Genomic DNA, 16,268 nt, shown 5'->3' on the forward strand with positions numbered 1-16,268 from the left:
GTGACAGGTGACAGTATTTCTATAGTTTGGTGTTTTTCTCACCCTTTTAACTTCTGCATTTGCATTAGGAGGCAATGCCTAACAAGAGCTTTATCATGGTCTTTCTGTAGACTGCTGTATTCTCTTCTTGTGTCTAGAAGGTCTGATTTCTCTTCACATTGATAGCAAGCAGGCAAAATAAAGGGAGAATGAACAGCATTTCATCTTTCACTACTTATCTCCATTCTGCAGCCGTGCAGTCGGAAACCCTTGTGCATGAAGACAGATTTGTTCTATGGCCTCGGAGTTGGGTGCCGGGGACGATGGCGGCTTCACTGAGCTGGCAAAGCCCCTCTATCTTCAGTACCTGGAGAGGGCCCTCCGGTTGGACCATTTCCTGCGACAAACATCAGCCATCTTCAACAGGAATATTTCTAGGTATGGTATCCCATCTTCCCAATATAACGTTTCACCACATTTCTGATTCCCATCATTCCTGTAGATTTTATGGTTCAAGTATCTTATGGGTTTTGGGATGTTTGATTTTTTTTTTTCCTTCTTTCTTTCAAATAAAATACAGTCAGCTTAATCAGAGGATCAATTTCTTCTGTAAAGTGTTCAGTCTACTAACCATAAATTATAATATTTTGCTGGGTCAGCTGTTATTGTGGATTCACCATTCTTCAATTTATAGTGATGAAAGTGAAGATGGACTGGATGACAATAATCCTTTATTACCCCAATCTGGGGATCCCTTGATACAAGTTAAGGAAGAACCTCCAAATTCATTGCTTGGTGAGACTTCTGGAGCAAGTAGTTCTGGAATGTTAAACACATACTCATTGAATGGAGTTCTACAGTCAGGTCAGTGTGGTGTGAGATCCCTCTTTGGACTATCAGTTCTTTTGGGGCAAGTGTCCTTTCATTTTTTTATTCTCTATGTTTCTTTACACAGAAACAAAATCTGACAAAGGGAATTTATATAACTTCTCTAAGTTGAAGAAAAGCAGAAAGTGGCTAAAGGTAAGAGATAAGGCAGAATGTTTATAATTCAAATAACCTACTAAAATTACAAATAGAAGGATAAGTTACTGACTAATTATGGCACATTGGCAGAGATTTTCCTAGACATGAGTCTTTTATTCTGGGTGTGGTTTTTCAAGAGATTATAGAGAAAAATCTAGAGGACTCAACGAAGTTCATTTTAGCAAACATTTTTGGGAATGAAGCCCTATACTGAGCAAGGGAGTACAGAAATATATCAGATAAGATCCTTGCTCTCACTGGCTTGTAATCGGGATTATTAATCTGTTTGTTTTATTAGTCACTGAGTAGTTCATTCATTCAACAGATGTTGATTGGCACATACTGCCTTGGGAGATACTGTTGTAGATAGATAGGGTTCCTACCCTGAGGAGCTTACATTCTAATGTAGGGAGGCAGTGAGTAAGCCTGTAAATAAGAAATAAATACAGTTTCTTTAAAGAGGTAACATTTCAACTGATTGCTGAATGATCAGAAGGAACTATGTGAAGGTTTAAGATAAGAGCATTTCAGTCAGAAGGAACAATGGCAGAAGTCCTGAGAAAGGAAGCAACTTGGTATGTTTGGGGAAGAAAGGAGGTTGGTATAGCTGGAGCACAGTAAATGAGAGGATAGTAGAAACTGAGGCTATTTAGCTGATCACGTTCGGCCTTGTACACTATGTTACGGAATTTGTATTTTCACTCTTGTTACAGTGCTAAGCAATTGGAGTGTTTGTAAGCAAGGCAGTGACAATCTTGTTTATACTCTTACAAGATAACTGTCATTAGCTAGACTGAATTAAGGTTAGCATTTCTTTTATTGAAACTAATTATTTCTCTATTTTATACTTTTCTTATGAAGAGCTCAAAGTAATTTAAAGGTAGTAGTCTTTTATTTTTATCACCAGCCCCTTTAAAAGGCTCATGTGGAAAAGGCCTGAAAAGGCTCATGTGGAAAAGGCCTGATAAGCTTCACATCAATGAGGTTTTCAACTGTTGGGAATGCAGTAACCTTATGCTTGGCCATCACATTTTTAAAAATTGAGATGTAATTCACATGCCATAAAATCTACCCTTTTAAAGTGTATAATTTAATAATTTTTAGTACTTTCATAAAGTTAATACAGCCATTACCACTATCTAATTCCAGAACATTTTCAACACTCCAGGAAGAAACTCTGTTCATTAACAGTCACCCTTTCTCTACTTTCCCCAGCCCTTGGGAACCACTAACCTGTTTTCTGTCTCTGGATTTGCCTATCCTGGACATTTCATATAAATGAAAACATAAAATGTGGCCTTTTATGTCTGGCTTCTTTTACTTAGCATAATGTTTTCAGGGTTCATTCATGTTGTGGCACATGTCAGTACTACTTCCTTCATTTTAATGGCTGAATAATTCTTCGCTATCTGGATAATACCACATTTTGTTTATCCATTCATCTGTTAATGGATTTTGGGGTTGTTTCCCCTTTATTAGGCATCACTGCTTGCTTTCTATATTATACCTTTATGCCCTATAGTAGTTTTTTAGGTTTTGTTTACGTTTTTTGCCTTGGTATTTGACATTTATTTAAATTACCTTATGTGTAGCATATGTACTAAGTGAAATTTAGCCTTGTTGCTGTTGATAGCATTTCTCATGTTTTGACGCTCTTTCATTCATGACTACTAGGTTTAATTGGTATCTTTTTGTGTTTTAGATGAATTGGTAAAGAATAGTATAAGGGAAACTGGAATGACTATCCTCCAGCTGTTTTTGTCATTGTTTTGGGATCTGGAAAAAACCCTTGGATTATAAAAGGAATTGCTTCACATCAGAGGTTCCATTTCCATTTCCTCCCTTTTTCAGAGCATTCTGCTAAGTGATGAATCCAGTGAGGCAGATTCTCAGAGTGAAGACAATGATGATGAAGAAGAAGAAGAAGAAGAAGAAGAAGAAGAAGAACTCAATCTCAGCAGAGAAGAACTTCATAATATGTTGCGACTGCACAAATATAAGAAACTTCACCAGAATAAGTATAGTAAAGACAAGGAGGTAAGGGTTTCAGGAGAAATCTCAGATTTTCATGCTGGGTATTTACCCTCTGGTTTATATTAATTGAAAATACATCATTTTAACTTTATATTTAGATGGTGGTTGTGTTGTTCTGATAATTGAAATATACTTCACATACCAAAAAAATTCAGCCTTTTAATGTACACAGTTCAGTTGGTCTTAGTATATTCATAGAGTTTGTAACTATCATCACTTTCTAATTTCAGAACATTTTCTCACCCCAAAAAGAATTCTCTTAGCTCTTGCCCCTCATTCTCTTTTTTTTTTTTTTAATTTTTTACATTTTTAAATTTTTTGCCATGTGGCTTGCAGGATCTCAGTTCCCCTACCAGGGATTGAACCTGGGCCACAGAAGTGAACGTCTGGAATCCTAACCACTAGGCCAGCAGGGAACTCTCCCCCTCATTCTCTTCATTCCCCTCAGCCCCAGAGAGCCATCAGTCCACCATTTGTTTCTATAAATGTGCCTATCCTAGACACTTCATACAAATGGAACAACATGTGTCCAGCTTCTCTCACTTAGCATAAGGTTTTCAGGGTTCATTCATGTTGTAGCATGTATTAGTACCTCATTCCTTTTTATTACCAAATAATATTCCATTGTATGGACATAGTGCGTTTTATTTATCCATGCATCATTTGATGAACTAATTGGATTGCTTCTACTTTTTGGGTTTTATGGATTGTAGCTACGAATAGTGACTTGTTTCACTTTTTGGCTCTTATGAATAATGCTGCCCTGAAGATTTGTTTGCAGATTTTCGGTGTGGACAGGTATTTTTATTTCTCTTGGGTATATACCAAGGAAAAGAATTGCTGGGTCATATGATAACACTATGCTTACCCTTTGGGGGAACTGTCAGGCTGTTTTCCAAAGCAGCTGTACCATTTAAAATTCTTGTGGTTGCTTTTTAATGCAGTTGTTCTTTGGAAGTGTTCCTATCTTGGAAAAACTCCCTTTCTTCACATACTAACATTAGATTGATGATAGTTTTATGTAGCAACTATTTGAATGCTGTTACAAACGCCTTCTGATTTTTGTCAGGAGTGTAGCACTTTGTACATAATGAGCAATAGAATATTTGAAGACCTAAAACTTTCCAGCAATTAGTTAAGGTCCAAAGTCAGTTCAGAAAGCTTTGAATAATATGCTAAAAGTTATAAACCTGTAGAAGTAATAAATAGTAAGATGTATGAAGATGTATGACTTTTGACTTAGACAAGGAGTTCCTTTTTAAAGTACAGTGCTAAGGCAGTTGATGCTCAAAATAATTGGTCTTTTAAAAATTGAAGTAAAAGGCACATGTGGGAAAGTCCACAGATTTTAAGTTTACAGCTGTGCGAATGCTTTAACAGAGGACCTTGTAATAGTTCTCCATGTCACTCTTCTATCCTAGTTTCAGTCTTTGAACAACTCATTTGCCTATAATTCAGGAAAGAGATTCTGCAGTGGACTACCTAATTTTATTTATCTTCGTATTTACCCGTTAGTAATAGGTCAGACAAAATTTGAGCTTTGGAGGTCAATTTGAATGAAATGTTTGAAAAGATTAAGTGCTCTCTGGACAGAAAAAAAATAGATTATTCATATGTTAGAATTCTGGTAACAAAGACACTATAATACACTATAATATTGTCAGACTCTTAGTGGGAAATGAAGAGAGAAGACTTCAAAGATTGAAGAATTGTGATGGCTGGGGACTATTCAAACTAAATATAAGACTAAGAGCTGGGAAAGCAGGCATTAGAAACCTTAGTAAATCTGGGGACCTATTGGTAGTAGAAGTATGGTTTATTTCTTGTTGATGAATTGAAGAGGAGACCTTTCTGCAATGACAAATATGTGTCAGGACAAAGTAAATATTCTGGTGGAGAATCAGAATCATGAAAATTTGCTTATTTGTTTTTTTAAGTTATTTTCAACAACTTTCCATGTGCATGGCCAATGAACCCATTTTGTTCTGAAGTTAAGGAAATAATTCACTTCGATGTATTAAACGTTTATTGGTCTCTTGGTGGGAAGAATACTGTATGTAGGAACTATGGTTTTTCTCTGGATCAGCTTTCTTTAGTAAAGATAATTTGAAGGCTGTTCTGTAGGAAAGACAGGCCCTTCTAAACATCACTGTCTTTGCCTGCTTCAGTTGCAGCAATACCAATACTACAGTGCAGGACTGCTCTCCACATATGACCCTTTCTATGAGCAGCAACGGCACCTTCTTGGACCCAAAAAAAAGAAATTCAAGGAAGAAAAGAAACTTAAAGGTGAGCATATTGACCTGCCTTCTACCGTTACTCATTCTTAGTTCCAGGTACGTTTGGGCTTTGAACATAATCCATGTAGTAGAAATTTGCTTTATCTGAAAAACCCTAGTCTCCCTTATCCGATTACTAGTTGTAAATAGTATTAAATTTGTTTTGTATTTGGTTTATGATATTTTCTAGAATTATGAAGACATGAGAACTATAGATTCTTTGCCAGAGATTTAAGCCAATTAGGTTATTCCTTTTTTTCTTCTACATACTCTCCAAATATTGAAACTGTTCTGGGGCAGAAAGAAGTTAGTTATACACAGGGAAGTATGAAGAGTCACCTGAAGTATTTGGAATAAGTTATAATTGTTGCTGTGTGTAGTGATTTAAAATAGACACCTCCTGATGATCTTCTGTAGTGCTTGTTTGCACGTTTGCCAGGAAATGTCTTTTCCTCTCTGAGTTCCAAGCAGCTGGAAATCAGGAAGGAAATAGGAAAGGAAAGTTTTAGACTATCTGTACTAGGCAGATTTTATTCCCCTAAAGGCATGAACTCTGTACAGAAACACTCTTTTCAGCCTTCTTCCCTTATTTCTTCCACGTCCTCCTTGTTTATCTCAATATTTTCTCATCCTTCCACTCTCCCTCTCAAACTAGATTTTTGTTTCATGTGCAGTTTTTTTTTCACAGGTCGTAGTGTCGTATCAGTTAATGCATTTTTTTTCTTTCTCTGTTGTTTTTCTTTAGTCACCTTACATTGCTACCAAGTAGAAAAGTTTCCTTCCTCTGATCATGACTTGAGCTCATGATACTTCATAAGCCTCCTTTCCTATTGTTGGGTTCAAAAGAAATACAGTTCTTAGGTTCTCTTCTATTTCTTTCATGTAAACAGAGGGAGTATCCAGTGTTCTTTTTTGAGGTAGTGTTAGCTTCTTCTTGGAATATTCATGGACCTGAATAGATAAAAAGAAAAACATTGCCAGTCTCAGTGGAATGAGAAAAGAACCTTGATTTTTCTTGAAGTGATGAGGTTGTTTTGTGACTTTCTCCTGTGGAAGGGAAGAAATGCAACCTTCTGAGAGTCTGTTTCCTTTGCAGCTAAGTTGAAAAAAGTGAAGAAAAAAAGGCGAAGAGATGAAGAACTCTCCTCTGAAGAATCCCCTCGTCGCCACCACCACCAGACCAAAGTCTTTGCCAAGTTCTCTCATGATGCACCTCCTCCTGGCACCAAGAAGAAGCACTTATCCATTGAGCAGCTCAATGCCCGTCGCAGGAAAGTATGGCTCAGCATTGTGAAAAAGGAACTACCAAAGGTAAGTGAGTGCCTCCAGATAGAATGTTTTCTCTGTCTGCCCTCCAAAGAGAAGCTGTGAGAGCTAGATACCTTCACACGCTTCAGAAAGAAAACTAATCGTTTGGAATTGGAAAATCCTGAATAGTACTCTCTTCAGTTAACTGATTTTCTAGAATTTGATCAAAATATATGAGATGGTTGTGTTATGCTCCTTGGCCAAAAAAATGGAGGGAAACCTCTTTGAGGAATGCAGTTTTCTTACATAAAGAAATAGAGATTTGACAGCAAATTGATAGGTCATAATGCAGGAAATTAAAATAAAATGATGGACATGTGTTTCTTAGACTTTATAAACATTTGGATGTTACTGAATAATCACAGCTATTAGAAGAAAATGTGAATGATTTAGGAAAAACATGTATAAGCATTCATTTTGCTCTTTTAATTTGCTTGAATGTTTTTTTTTGTTTTGTTTTTTTGTTTTGTGGTACGCGGGCCTCTCACTGTTGTGGCCTCCCCGTTGCGGAGCACAGGCTCCGGACGCGCAGGCTCAGCAGCCATGGCTCACGAGCCTAGCTGCTCCGCGGCATGTGGGATCCTCCCAGACCGGGGCACGAACCCGTGTCCCCTGCTTCGGCAGGCGGACTCTCAACCACGCGCCACCAGGGAAGCCCTGCTTGAATGTTTTGATATACTAATTTCAAACTTAAAAGTTGCAGGAATAATGTCTGTATACCCTATTTATTTATTTGTTTATTTATGGCTGTGTTGGGTCTTAGTTGCAACATGCGGGATCTTTGTTGTGGTGCGCAGGCTTCTCTCTAGTTGTGGCGTGTGGGCTCCAGAGTTCTTGGGCTCTGTAGTTGCTGCACGCGGGCTCTCTAGTCATGGCGTGTGGGCTTAGTTGCCCCGAGGCATGTGGTATCTTAGTTCCCCGACCAGGGATCGTACCAGCGTCCCCTGCTTTGCAAGACCAGTTCTTAACCACTGGACCACCATGTCCCCTTATACTCTTTACTTAGATTCACCAGTGGTTTGCATTTTACCCAGTTTATTGCTTCATTATAAATTGAGTGCAATCTTAATAGACATATGAACAGGATATTTTATGAATTTAGAGAAGAAGATTCTAAACTCAATGTGGAAAAAGTCAATATGCGAGAATTGCTAGGGAAACAGTAAAAAAAAGCCTTCCCAAACATTAAAACATACTATAAAATCTCTACAACTGACACATGAATGGGCAGATAGACCAGTAGTACCTTTAATAAATGGTGTTGGGACAACTAGATAGCCATTTTGTAAAAGGTAAAATTAGGTCTGTATCTCACACATATATTCTAAATGGATTTGGCATCTCAGTGTAAAAAAAATAAATCATACAAATATTAGAATAAAACGACTGCATTTCTATCTAACGTTTGTGTAGGAAAAGAGTTTCTAACTATGATTCAACATCCAGAGGTAATAAAAGAAAATACTTCTAAATTTGGCCACATAAAAATAAATTTTTGTATGACAAAAGACAACTGACAGGGGCTTCCCTGGTGGGGCAGTGGTTGAGAGTCTGCCTGCTGCTGGAGGGGACACAGGTTCGTGCCCCGATCTGGGAAGATCCCACATGCCGCAGAGCGGCTGGGCCTGTGAACCATGGCCGCTGAGCCTGCGTGTCCAGAGCCTGTGCTCCACAACAGGAAAGGCCACAACAGTGAGAGGCCCGCGTACCGCAAAAAAAAAAAAAAAAGACAACTGACAAACTGGGAGATATTATTTTTTTATTTTTTTAAATTTTTTATTTTTAAAATTTATTTTTGGCTGTGTTGGGTCTTTGCTGCTGCATGCGGGCTTTCTCTAGTTGCGGCAAGCGGGGGCTACTCTTTGTTGCGGCGTGTGGGCTTCTCGTTTTGCGGAGCACAGGCTCTAGGCATGCGGGCTTCAGTAGTTGTGGCACACAGGCTTAGTTGCTCTGCTGCATGTGGGATCTTCCCGTAGCAGGGCTTGAACTCATGTCCCCTGCATTGGCAGGCATATTCTTAACCACTGTGCCACCAGGGAAGTCTCCATTATTTACATTGAATACTACAGTCAAAGGGCTGTTACCTCTAATAATATGGAAAGAACTATTAAAAATTGAGGGACAGGGACTTCCCTGGTGGTCCAGTGGGTAAGACTCTGTGCTCCCAATGCAGGGGACTTGGGTTCGATCCCTGGTCGGAGAACTAGATGTGCCACAACTAAGAGTTCACATGCCGCAACTAAGAAGCCCACATGCCGCAACTAAAGACCCCACATGCCACAACTAAACATGCCACAACGAAGATCCTGCATGCCGCAGCTAAGACCCAGTCCAGCCAAAATAAATAAATATTTTTTAAAAATGGAGGGACAAATGACCACAGATTCAGTAGACAAATGGGAAAATGTCAAGCAAAGAAAGATATAAAAATGGCTCTCAAACATTTTTAAAAGGTTCAAAGTCTCTCATAATTGGGGTAATACAAATTAAAATAACACTTAGACACCATTTGTCACCTATCACACTGGCAAAAATTTTTAAATATGACAACACATTCTGTTAAGGAGCCTGTGGGGAAGCAGGTGCTCTCATAAATTACTGATAGGAATACAAATTAGGACTGTGTTGTGGGGAAAGTTGGCAACACCTAGCAATCTACAGATGCACTTACCTTTAAAATCAGCACTACCAGTTCTAGGAATCTACCTTAAAGCTAAAGCAACCATACAAAAATACATGTAAACAAAGTTATTCATTGTAGCATTATGTGTAATTGCAAAATAACAGAAACAATCTAAATGTTCATATATGGGGCTTGAATTAAATGATGGTAGGTCTATCCAGTGGATTATTATACTGCTGTTAAAAATAAAGAATGAGGAAGACCTCCCTGAACTGATATGAAGTAATTTTGAGGATATACAGTTAAGTGAAAGAGGCAGAACACAAAAAAGTAAGTATACCCTTCATGTAAGAATAAAGGGAATACAAGAAAGTACACAAATATCTGCTCATTCGTTCAAAAGAAATTCAAGAAGGATGAACCAGAAATTAAAGTGATTGGTTCCGACCGCCTGGAGGGGTGGGATAGGGAGGGCGGGAGGGAGACGCAAAAGGGAGGGGATATGGGAACATATGTATATGTATAACTGATTAAATAAAAATTAAAAAAAAAAAAGAAAGTGATTCCTTAGCAGCAAGGAGGTCGGTGAAGAGCCACACAAAGTTTGGGGGGGCGGGGGGGAGCGGGTGCAGAATAAATGTCTGTTCGGTCTGCAAAAAATAAAAAATAAAATAAAATAAAGTGATTGGTTCCTTATAGAGGGCAAGTGGGAAAAGGGTAGAAAGGAGGGAAGGAATGGGAACGGGGTAGCAAGGATGAGGAGGAAGGAGTCTTTGAGTATATTTTGTATAAGGCTGACTTTTAGAACCATAGTAATGTTTCACAGATTTCTGATATACCTCCAATATTAAACCAACCAGGATGTGGGTGGAGAGGGAGGTTGGGGGGATGTGTGGTCAAAATGGAATAAAAGTAGGAACAAATGAACTTAACTGTATTAGAAATGAGTGACATGATCAGGTTGCAGGGAGTGGGGAAGAAAGAACTCATCTAAGTAACTGAGGAGAACATTATTTTAATTGGATATGTAAGGCTAAAGACTGATGGAACTATGCGTAAATGCCATGATTGACATAGTAAAAGTGTTTCTCATAGGGGAATGAATAGGTTAGCAATTTTGAAACTACTTTATGTGTATACTAGGATTAAACAAATAAGTAAATATATTGTAGATGAGCCAGTTTCTCACTGCTGGAGAAAGAAGTTATGAGTAAGGAGAAGGGGAAAGCTAAAATGAAGCCCGTGAAGTTTGACTGGGATCAGAGGTATCAGTATAAATTCATGGTTTCATATATATCTACACACATACAGATAGATAACTGAAATGTACTTGGGTGTGTATGCATGGATTAGCATGCATATGTATATTTTTTCTGGTTCTGTTTGCTGAGAGGGCCTAGAAGCAGTGACACCCCAGTAACAACGAAGATACCTGGCAACCAGGTCTTGATTTCTTACTTACTTATTTATTTATTTTTTGTTGTGTTGCATCTTCGTTGCTGCGAGCGGGCTTTCTCTAGTTGCGGAGAGCGGGGGCTACTCTTCGTTGCGGTGCGCGGGCTTCTCATTGCAGTGGCTTCTCTTGTCGCGGAGTATGGGCTCTAGGTGCGCAGGCTTCAGTAGTTGTGGCATACGGGTTTAGTTGCTCTGTGGCATGTGGGATCTTCCCAGACCAGGGATCGAACCCATGTCACTTGCATTGGCAGGCAGATTTTTAACCACTGCGCCACCAGGGAAGTCCCTGGGTCTTGATTTCTAAACAACTTTTATTCTCTAATAAGAGGAACCAAGGCTCCTTGAAGAGGTACCTTATTCCAGAACTCAGCAGGGAAAATACAAAATGAACCTTAGGGAATTTCCTGACGGTCCAGTGGTTAGGACTTGGTGCTTTCACTGCCAGGGCCTGGGTTCAATCCCTGGTCAGGGAACTAAGATCCCGCAAGCCGTGCAGCACAGCCAAAGACAAAATGAAAAACATTTTTAAGTGGTGCCAGAAAGTAAAGAAGTTCTGAAGAAAGATCAGGGGGAGGTGGGGCTTGTCAAAAGAACACAGGAGCCAACCTGAAGGAGCGCCTCATGGCCAAAGTTAGAGTAATTTGAGCAACAAAATAAATAAGAATAATATTGGATTTTGACCCATAGAATAAAAGAAATATCTGTCAGTCCATACTGTTATAAGTAAATACTTGAATAGACAAAGTGTAGAAGGAACAACTCTTCCTTTCGGTAGGAATTCCAGTTAATAAGTGTAGAAGGAAAGAAGGAAATAAAATTATCCTTATGCAAACACCACAGTAATAATTGTTACAGACTACATCCATTTATGAATGCTAAAATTAGAGGGCAAAAGTTAGAGGAGAAACAGAAGTTGCATAGCTTCAAAACTGGCAGAGTGCACCTTAACCAAATGATCAAAGTAAACATCACTAGTAATATAAATTTTGATATCACGAACTCCTTGATGTGATGCACTGAGAGGAGCACATCATCAAAACATCATTTCTCTGGTATTCTTGCCATAGTAAATGATGTCATTCCCATCATGAGGAAACAGCAGAAAACCACACATTTTGGGACACTTTACAGAATAACTGATTGGTGCTTTTCAAAAGTGTCAAGGACATGAAAGAGAAGGATTGAGGAAATGTTACATACAGGAAGAGATTAAGGAGAAGAAAAACTAAATGAACACATTGTGAGATCCTGTGTAGGATCCTGGAACAGTGAAAGGATATTAGTGGAAAAGTTGTTGACATTCAAATAAGAACTATATATAATTTGGTTAATACTTTACTGGTGTTAATTTCCTTGCTTTTTTTTTTTAAAATTCGTGTCAAGAAGCATCACTTTTTATTTATTTATTATTTTTTAAAGGGAACTTTAATTAATTAATTAATTTTTAATTGGCTGCATTGGCTCTTCGTTGCTGCATGGTTTTTCTTTAGTTGTGGTGAGCGGGGGCTACTCTTTGTTGAAGTGCGTGGGCTTCTCATTGCGGTAGATTCTCTTGTGGCAGAGCATGGGCTCTAGGCACATGGGCTTCAGTAGTTATGGCGTGCGGGCTTCAGTAGATGTGGCTCACGGGCTTCAGTAGTTGTGGCTCATGGGCTCTAGAGGGCAGTTAATTTCCTTTCTTAATAATTGCACTATGGTTATATAAGTTGCTAAAATTAGGGAAAGTGTGGGTGGGGAGTAGTAAGGGAACTCTACTATTTTTTGCATGTTTTCCATAACTCTAAAGTTAGTTCAGTTTCCTCACACCGTATACAAAAATAAACTCAAACTGGATTAAAGACCTGAGAAGATCTGATAAGATCTGAAACCATGAAACTCCTGGAAGAAAACATAGGCAGAACAACCTTTGACATAAGTTATAGCAGTATTTCTTTGGATCTGTCTCTTGAGGCAAAAGAAGAAATAAAAGCAAAAGTAAATAAATGGGACCTAGTTAAATGTAAAAGGTTTTGCCCAGCAAGGAAAACCATTGACAGAACAAAAAGATAATGTATAGAATGAGAGAAGATATTTGCAAACAGTATGACTGGCAAAGGATTAATATCCAAAATATATAAACAGCTCATACAACTCAGTATCAAAAAAGCAACCTAATCAGAAAATGGCCAGAAGACTTGAATAGACACTTTTCCAAAGAAGTCATGTAGATGGTTAACAGGTACATGAAAAGATACTCAACATTGCTAATCATCAGAGAAATGCAAATCAAAACAAAAATGAGATATCACCTCACACCTGTTAGAATGGCTGTCAATCAAAAGGACCACAAATAACAAATGTTGGAGAGGATGTGGGGAAGAAGGAACCCTAGCACACTGTTGGTGGGAATGTAAATTGGTATGGAGGTCCCTCAGAAAACTAAAAATAGAACTACCATATGATCCAACTAGAGAAAGCCCGCGCACAGCAACAAAGACCCAACACAGCCAAAAAATAGATAAATAAATAAATTAATTAAAATTTTTTAAAAAAATATGGCAAGAATAATGCAAGGAACTGCCATGTATCTTTTACTCGTATTTAGCACCTGTTTGCCTCATTTGCTTTTGCCATGTAAATGCATACTTTTTCCTCACTCACTTAAGGGTTAGTTTGAGATTTTGTGCTAAATTTACTCCTAATAATTGTGTGTTTCTGAAGAAAAAGGAAATCATCTAGTGCATAACCACAGTGCAGTATTAAAAATTATTATCTGACTCATAGGTTTTCATATTTCATCACTTGTTTCAATAATGTCCTTTATAGCACTTTCCCCACCCCTGAATCAGTCTAGGACTACATGTTGCATTTAATTGTCCTGTCTCATTAATCTCCTTTATTCTGAAACAATTCCTTAGCCTTCATCTTTCCTGACATTGTTATTTTGAGGAGTATATCATTTTGTAGAATATTTTTGAATTTGGGTTTATGTGATGTTTCCTTGGGATTAGATTTGAATTATGCATTTTTGGCAATATTACTAGAGAGTGATATGTTCTTGACATATCTCATCAGGAGGCACTTGATACATCTGTCCCTATATTGTGATATTAGCTTTGATCCCTTAGTATGATGATGCCTCTGTACTGTGCAATTACTTCCCCTCCCTCCAAAGCAATTAGTAAATATTTCTGGAGAGACGTACATGTTTGAGCATTCTTTTTTTTTTAATTGAGATATAGTTGATTTATAATATTAGTATCAGGTGTACAGCATAGTGATTCAAAATTTTTATACATTATACTCCATTTAAAGTTATTATAAAATATTGGCTGAGTTCTCTGTGCTATACAATATATCCTTGTTGCTTATTTATTTTTTATACATAGTAGTTTGTACCTGTTAATCCCATACCTCTATCTTGTTCCCTCTCTTCCCTCTTCCCACTAGTAACCACTCGTTTGTTCTCTATATCTATGAGACTGTTTCTGGTTTGTTATATTCATTTGTTTGTTTTATTTCTTAGATTCTACATGTAAGTGATAACATACAGTATTTGTCTTTCTCTGACTTATTTCACTAAGCATAATACCCTCTAGATCCATCCATGTTGTTGCAAATGGCAGAATTTCATTCTTTTTTATGGCTGAGTAATATTCCGGTGTGTGTGTGTGTGTGTGTGTGTGTGTGTGTGTGTGTGTGTGTGTATCACATCTTCTTTATTCATTCATCTGTTGTTGGACACTTAGGTTGCTTCCATATCTTGGCTATTGTAAATAGTGCTACTATGAACATTGGGGTGCGTGTATCTTTTTGACTTAGTGTTTTCATTTTCTTTGGATGTATACCCAGGGGTGGAATTGCTGGACCATATGGTAGTTCTGTTTTTAGTTTTTTGAGGGCCCTCCATACTGTTTTCCATAGTGGCTGTACCAATTTACATTCCCACCAGCAGTGTGCTAGGGTTCCCTTTTTCCATATCCTCTCCAACATTTATTTGTGGTCCTCTTGATGGTAGCCATTCTGACAGGTGTGAGGTGATATCTCATTTCTGTTTTGACTGAATTTCTGTGATAATTAGTGATGTTGAGCACCTTTTCATGTGCCTGTTGACTTTGTATGAACATTCGTGATGGGAAAAGTTACAGAAAAACTTGTTTCATACTTAGTGAAGAGGCTTCAGATGATGCCCTCTGATGATAAGGAATTCAGTGGGAATATTTGAGATTTTTATCTTTAAAGTGGCAATAGTTGCTTTAGAATTAGAGAAAGTTTTTGTTAAAAGCCCTCAAAATTCCCTTAATCAGACAGTCTGAGGTGGGATTATTATAGAAATGGCTTTCAGGCCCTTTGTATAACTTCACACCCATTGTTTCTTTACAGTCTTGGGGGAGATCTCTTTAATAGTCAGAGAGCCACTCAGCTCTGCCTCTTCTTTCCCACATCAAATAAATGGACCATCATGGTCAAAATCAGGTTTCTTTATTGAAGCTAGTATTTTTTTAACTGAAGTGGTAGACATAGTAAGCAGCTTGAGACTTGGTTGTGGGCTGCTGAGTCATCTTGTGTTAGGTCTGCCTTGGAATTTTTGTTGAAGAAGATGAGGTCAGGTGGTAGTAAAAATTAAGTAGTAGTGGCAGTGGGTTTGCCTTGGCTGGAGGTAGGGCTAGAATCACAAACTAAGAAGCTAGTTTACCTTTCTCCTAATGATTTTTGTATCGCTGCCCTGCTGTCTCAGCTTCTTTGAATATTGGCCCTAGAAAGCAGTGTTCTAATCAGGGTGGTGCTAGGACTAGGGTATGTTGTTACATTTTCCTACTTCACTTCAAGCCTTAAATATAGCTTAAATTCTTTCCAGAAGGATACAGAAGACTCAATTTAAGGCAGATACAACACCAGTTTATTTTTTTTAATGAGGCTTTAGGAGCTTTATGTGTGGTTCTGAGTTGGTACATTTGAGTGACTCTTAGAAGTCATGTATTTTATTTTAATTGAAAGAAGTAATGTATTTTGACTACGCTTGGTTTGGCATTTTATTTTTTAATCTTTGAGGAGATCAGTAAAGTACGGTGCCAGTCTACACAATCGTATTTCAAAAAAGAATCCTAAATGAAGTATTGTTTTTAACTATTTTAGGCCAACAAGCAGAAAGCTTCAGCTCGTAACCTGTTTCTCACCAATAGCCGCAAGGTACGATTATATTTCCCATTTTATGTTTTGCTGGAATGTGTTCTTATTATTTAGATCTATGGTTGCTGCTCTTGTCTCTTGTGACCTGTTGATACTTAATCTAATAGTACTTAAGAGAGTTTCTAAATGTTCTCAATCTATTTTTTTAACATATTTATTGGAGTATAATTGCTTTACAATGTTGTGTTAGCTTCTGCAGTATAACAAAGTGAATCAGCTCTATGTATACATATGTCCCCATATCCCCTCCCTCTTGTGTCTCACCCACCCTCCTTAGCCCACCCCCTAGGTGGTCACAAAGCACCGAGCTGATCTCCCTGTGCGATAAAGCTGCTTCCCACTAGCTATCTCTTTTACATTTGGTAGTGTATATATGTCAATGCTACTCTCTCATT

The 16,268-nt window shown here is 38.0% G+C and overlaps 1 protein-coding gene across 1 annotated transcript in view; it reads left to right on the plus strand.

Moving 5' to 3' along the window:
• Positions 1-252: 252 nt before the first annotated feature.
• Positions 253-16,268, plus strand: part of INO80 (INO80 complex ATPase subunit) — a gene marked incomplete at its 3' end in the record, with an annotated part of 101,566 nt that continues 85,550 nt past the window's right edge. The window contains exons 1-7 of the mRNA XM_079699619.1: positions 253-417; positions 674-843; positions 935-1,002; positions 2,857-3,042; positions 5,208-5,328; positions 6,415-6,629; positions 15,820-15,873. Coding sequence (XP_079555745.1) covers positions 275-417; positions 674-843; positions 935-1,002; positions 2,857-3,042; positions 5,208-5,328; positions 6,415-6,629; positions 15,820-15,873 — 957 coding nt within the window. The 5' untranslated portion in view covers positions 253-274. The remainder of the gene's footprint in view (positions 418-673; positions 844-934; positions 1,003-2,856; positions 3,043-5,207; positions 5,329-6,414; positions 6,630-15,819; positions 15,874-16,268) is intronic.

The sequence above is a fragment of the Hyperoodon ampullatus genome, assembly GCF_949752795.1.
Source record: "Hyperoodon ampullatus genome assembly, chromosome: 3".
Lineage (NCBI taxonomy): Eukaryota > Metazoa > Chordata > Mammalia > Artiodactyla > Ziphiidae > Hyperoodon > Hyperoodon ampullatus.